Consider the following 5,003-nt stretch of genomic DNA (forward strand, 5'->3'; position numbering starts at 1 on the left):
TTCCTCGTCCCTTACGTCGCTTAGGCTGACGTCTGCAGCAGCCCCATACCCTGGCCGCAGGGTGATGAGATGACCAAAACACCAGGCTCTGTGTTCGCCACGCTCCTTCACCCGCATTGTAGCAGGCAGCAGCCAGAAGAGGCCCGGTCCAGCCTGCCACAGCCGGCAGTCTGCCAGTCACCGGAGGAAGCCCGTTCAGGCCTGCCACCCCTTGCGCTCGGCCACTCATCGGAGGAGGCCCAGTCCGACCTGCCACCCATTGCGCTCGGTCACTCATCGGAGGAGGCCCAGCCCGGCCTGCCTCCCCTTGCGCTCGGTCAATCACCGGAGGAGGCCCAGTCCGGCTGCCACCCCTTGCGCTCGGTCAATCACCGGAGGAGGCCCAGACCGGCCTGCCACCCCTTGCGGTCGGTCACTCATCGGAGGAGGCCCAGTCCGGCCTGCCACCCCTTACACTCTGTCAATCACCGGAGGAGGCCCAGTCCGGCCTGCCACCCCTTGCGCTCGGTCAATCACCGGAGGAGGCCCAGTCCGGCCTGCCACCCCTTGCGCTCGGTCAATCACCGGAGGAGGCCCAGTCCGGCCTGCCACTTCTTGCGCTCGGTCACTCACCGGAGGAGGCCCCGTCCGGCCTGCCACCCTTTGCGCTCCGTCACTCATCGGAGGAGGCCCAGTCCGGCCTGGCACCCCTTGCGCTCCGTCACTCATCGGAGGAGGCCCAGTCCGGCCTGCCACCCCTTGCGCTCGGTCAATCACCGGAGGAGGCCCAGTCCGGTCTGCCACCCCTTGCGCTCGGTCAATCACCGGAGGAGGCCCGGTCCGGCCTGCCACCCCTGTATCGTTCGTTGTGTCGTCCAAGTACCCGCCGAGACCAGTTCCGAGCAAACGAAAGCCGCCTCAGCATTTATTAGCGCTCGTTTTATACAGGCTCCGGGAAAGGGCGCACAAGTGGCGAGCATGCGCCGATGATGCTGCAGGCAGACTCGCATCGCTTATCTACACGATACATCTTCCTTTGCTTGCACAGAAAATAACAATCTAAACCGATTTGAAATTGTGACAAAACAATCACACTCACAGTTCTTACACTCACCGTTCAGTTCACACTCACAACAAAACACTGTTCTGGAGGTTCAAAGTTTCCTCACGGAACCTGCATAAAGTTGTCACCATGTCCCAACCGCTGTGGCTGCCTTCTCTCGCGCTGGGATCTTGGTGCTGGTGTATGTGGGGAGGGTGCAGTGATGGGCCCGTTGTCATCGTTTGGTTGGACCTGGCAGGAGGGTCCGTTCTCTTGGCTGTCATCTAGCATGTCGTCATCGCTGTGCAACATGCTGAAAGGCTCAGCCATCGCCATGCGGTGTTGTCGGTTGCGTCGCAATACTCTACCGTCTTCGGTGGCAACCTGGTAGGACCTTGGTTGAGCCTGTGCATTAGGAACCTTGGCTTTCGGGGACCAACAGTCTCCGCGTACTCTGACAACCTGTCCTTTCTGTAGCGGTGGAAGACTACGTCTTGGGGGTCGGCCTTGTTTATGTTTCCTTACAGATTTGCTTGGAGCTTCGCTGAAGTCGGGGAGAGGTGTCCGAAGTCGTGTACCCTGAAGTAACTCTCCAGGCGACTGACCGTCTTCTAGCGGACTGCTCAGCATGAACTTCCACGTCGTCGTCGGTGCTTTCTTTCTCTGGGTCTTCAACGGATGCACGAGACAGCATGTCTGCGACCACCAAGCATTTCCCTGGAACAAATTGGAGCTTGTAGTGGTATCTAAGCAAACGAAGAAAAAATCGCTGCAGTCTGGGTGGCATTTCTCCAATAGGCTTTTCAGATATTGCAATTAAGGGACGGTGATCTGTCTCGAGGATAACGTTGCATCCGTACACAAAATGAGGAAACTTTTCGCACCCGAAGACGACAGCCATAGCCTCTTTTTCTATCTGAGAGTATCTCCGCTCCGATTCGGTTAGGACCCGTGATGCATAAGCAATGGGCTTCCACAAACCCTCGTAACGCTGCCAGAGAGCCGAGCCTATTCCATTTTGCGAAGCATCGGATGTTATCTTCGTGATCCTTTTAGGATCGCAGATCGCCAGCATAGGATCTTTGCTCAGACTATCACAGATCAGTTTCCATTCTTTAGCGTGGTTTTCCGTCCACTCAAATACACGATCCTTCTTTATCAAGTCGCGAAGCAACGTCGTTCGCTCTGTAATTGCTGGCAGGAACTTCGACAAGTAGTTTACAACACCGAGCATGCGCTGCACTGCTTGCTTGTCAGCCGGTGGCGGCATATTTAGCAGAGATCTGACCAAGGCAGGATTTGGGCGTATGCCGTCTTCCGCAATAACGTCACCAAGAAAAAAAATCTTGCGCACGCCAATGCTGCATTTGTCTGCATTGAATGTCAAGCCAGCTTTCTGTGCCGCTTCTAGTACCGCTCATAACCTCTCGTCGTGCTCTTTCCTTGTGACACCCCACACGATGACATCATCAACGTACACTCGCACTCCTAGCAGTGTCTCGAAGATTTCACTAAGAGCCTTTTGAAACACTTCTGGGGCGGATGCTATACCGAAGGGTAGCCTCAAGAAGAGGTAACGGCCAAAGGGAGTCGCAAACGTACATATCCTTGACGTTTCATCATGCAACGGTATTTGGTGAAACCCAGAGTTGGCGTCAAGGCGGGTAAAAATGCGTGCTCCAGCTAGTTCAGATTCAATATCTTCTCTACGCGGCATCTCGAAGTGCTCGCGCTTTAGACTGTCGCTAATTTTCCTCGGATCTATGCACAATCTTAGTTTGCCGTCCTTTTTACTGACAATAACCAGAGGACTTACCCAGTCTGTCGGCTGGTCTTGCTTGGCTATAATGCCGGCCTTGACCATGCGGGCAAGTTCATCGCGCAGAGGCTCCCGCAAAGAAAGGGGCACCCGGCGGGCTGTCTGGACGACTGGGACAGCGTCCTCTCGAAGATCCATGCGGTATGGTCGCTGAATACATCCAGTCCCCGAAAAAAGCTGTCGAAATTGCTGAGCAACTTCCTCGCTGCTGCTTACTCCGACGTCGTTTAAGGTGCGCGAGAACAGTTAAGTAGTTCGCTGGATCGCAGTCCAAGTATGGCCTGTCGTTCCCTCTTCACGACGAAAAAATCAATCTCGGCCTTCTTTCTTCCGACAGTCACCGTGGTAGTTATGACGCCATGGTGCTTGATGACTCCTCCGTTGTAAGCTCGTAGGATACAGTTGCTTCTAGTCAAGGGTATTCGCGGCTGCAGCTTTTTGTAGATTTTTGTAGATTGAGAATGGCAAGAGGTTGGCTTGCGATCCCGTGTCAACTTTCAAGGTTAGTGTCGTCTCCGCAACTTGAGCCTGGAACATCCAGTCACAGTTATGCGCTCTTCCAATGCTGTTGACAGATACGTCAAGGATGTGAAATTCAGCATCGCTCTCGTCGGCGCTCTTCACTTCCCGAACTTGTCGATAAACCTTGCAACGTGCAGAAAATGGTTCTGCCCTTGGCATTTCCTGCAAGTTTTGCCAAAAGCAGGACAGCTTCGCGGACCATGTGTACGCCCATACCTGCGGCACTTGAACGTTGCGGGCTGTTCGTCGCGCAGCTGCTGCTGCTGCTCCCGTCGTTTGACAGCGTGAATCTGTCTGTGTTCTTGAGACCAGATTTCGTTTTGCGCGGCAGTCATTTCCGCAGCCCTGCATACTTCTGCTTTAGCCAAGGTTAACTTCTTATCCTGCAGCAGCTTTTGTCTTACTTTATCATCATTCGTTCCAAAAAACTATCTGGTCACGTATGAACGACTCTGCCATAGTTCCATAGTTGCAGGAGCGAGACATCTTCCTAAGTTCTCAACAAACTGTTCCACGGGCTCACCTTGAGCTTGTACGCGTTGTCGAAACAGGCAGCGCTCATGCACTTCATTTAGATGCTCTTCGCAGTAGGTGTCGAACTTGGCGATCACAGTCGCGAAACTTTCCCGGCTCTCTTCGTCACTGAAGGTGAAGTTGTTGTAAATTTCCAGTGCTTCGTCGACTGCCACAGTTAGCAGTAAAGCAACCTTCGCGGCATCCTTTCGAGGTTGATTGCTGGGTTCGGAAGCAGCCAAGAAAAATTCAAACTTTTGTTTGAAAAGTTTTCATTGCTTACTGATCTCTCCGATGAAGTGCAGCGGCTCCGGTGGCTTGACAAGTTCCATGCTTTATACCGTGGATGAGCTTCGTGGCCGTGGCTTCCAACCACTTCTGACACCATGTATCGTTCGTTGTGTCGTCCAAGTACCCGCCGAGACCAGTTCCGAGCAAACGAAAGCCGCCTCAGCGTTTATTAGCGCTCGTTTTATACAGGCTCCGGGAAAGGGCACACAAGTGGCGAGCATGCGCCGATGATGCTGCACGCAGGCTCGCATTGCTTATCTACACGAGGAGGTCCAGTCCGGCCTGCCACCCCTTGCGCTCAGTCAATCACCGGAGGAGGCCCAGACCGGCCTGCCACCCCTTGCGCTCGGTCACTCATCGGAGGAGGCCCAGTCCGGCCTGCCACCCCTTGCGCTCGGTCAATCACCGGAGGAGGCCCAGTCCAGCCTGCCACCCCTTGCACTCGGTCAATCACGGGAGGAGGCCCAGTCCGGCCTGCCACCCCTTGCGCTCGGTCAATCACCGGAGGAGGCGCAGTCCAGCCTGCCACCCCTTGCACTCGGTCAATCACGGGAGGAGGCCCAGTCCGGCCTGCCACCCCTTGCGCTCGGTCAATCACCGGAGCAGGCCCAGTCCGGCCTGCCACCCCTTGCACTCGGTCAATCGCCGGAGGAGGCCCAGTCCGGCCTGCCACCCCTTGCGCTCGGTCACTCATCGGAGGAGGCCCAGTCCGGCCTAACACCCCTTGCGCTCCGTCACTCATCGGAGGAGTCCCAGTCCGGCCTGCCACCCCTTGCGCTCCGTCACTCATCGGAGGAGGCCCAGTCCTGCCTGCCACCCCTTGCGCTCGGTCAATCA

The 5,003-nt window shown here is 55.6% G+C and overlaps 1 protein-coding gene across 2 annotated transcripts; it reads right to left on the reverse strand.

Annotated features, from left to right (window-relative positions):
- Positions 1-1,079: 1,079 nt before the first annotated feature.
- Positions 1,080-4,491, reverse strand: LOC146186655 (uncharacterized). Of its 2 annotated transcripts, none has more exons than XR_014707869.1 (2): positions 4,159-4,491; positions 1,080-1,738 (listed from the first exon to the last, which is right to left on the reverse strand). XR_014707869.1 is itself a non-coding variant. In XM_084605720.1 (2 exons), exons 1-2 carry the CDS (start codon positions 2,976-2,978, stop codon positions 1,145-1,147), a joined length of 735 nt encoding a protein of 244 aa, XP_084461846.1. In that variant the 5' UTR covers positions 2,979-3,027; the 3' UTR covers positions 1,080-1,144. The 2 variants fall into 2 exon arrangements, 1 of the variants encoding a protein (XP_084461846.1); XM_084605720.1 differs by lacking the exon at positions 4,159-4,491 and adding an exon at positions 2,838-3,027.
- Positions 4,492-5,003: the final 512 nt, after the last annotated feature.

Source organism: Amblyomma maculatum, chromosome 6 (genome assembly GCF_055883805.1).
Source record: "Amblyomma maculatum isolate TAMU_Amacu chromosome 6, ASM5588380v1, whole genome shotgun sequence".
Taxonomy (NCBI): Eukaryota; Metazoa; Arthropoda; class Arachnida; order Ixodida; family Ixodidae; genus Amblyomma; species Amblyomma maculatum.

What these genes read in the sequence shown, in the direction of transcription:
- LOC146186655 (XM_084605720.1), bottom strand. Translation starts at nt 2,978, where the DNA reads ATGGATCTTCGAGAGGACGCTGTCCCAGTCGTCCAGACAGCCCGCCGG. An exon ending in AAGACCAGCCGACAGACTGG is followed by an intron (nt 1,739 to 2,837) that starts GTAAGTCCTCTG and finishes AATTTGTTCCAG; the next exon opens with GGAAATGCTTGGTGGTCGCA.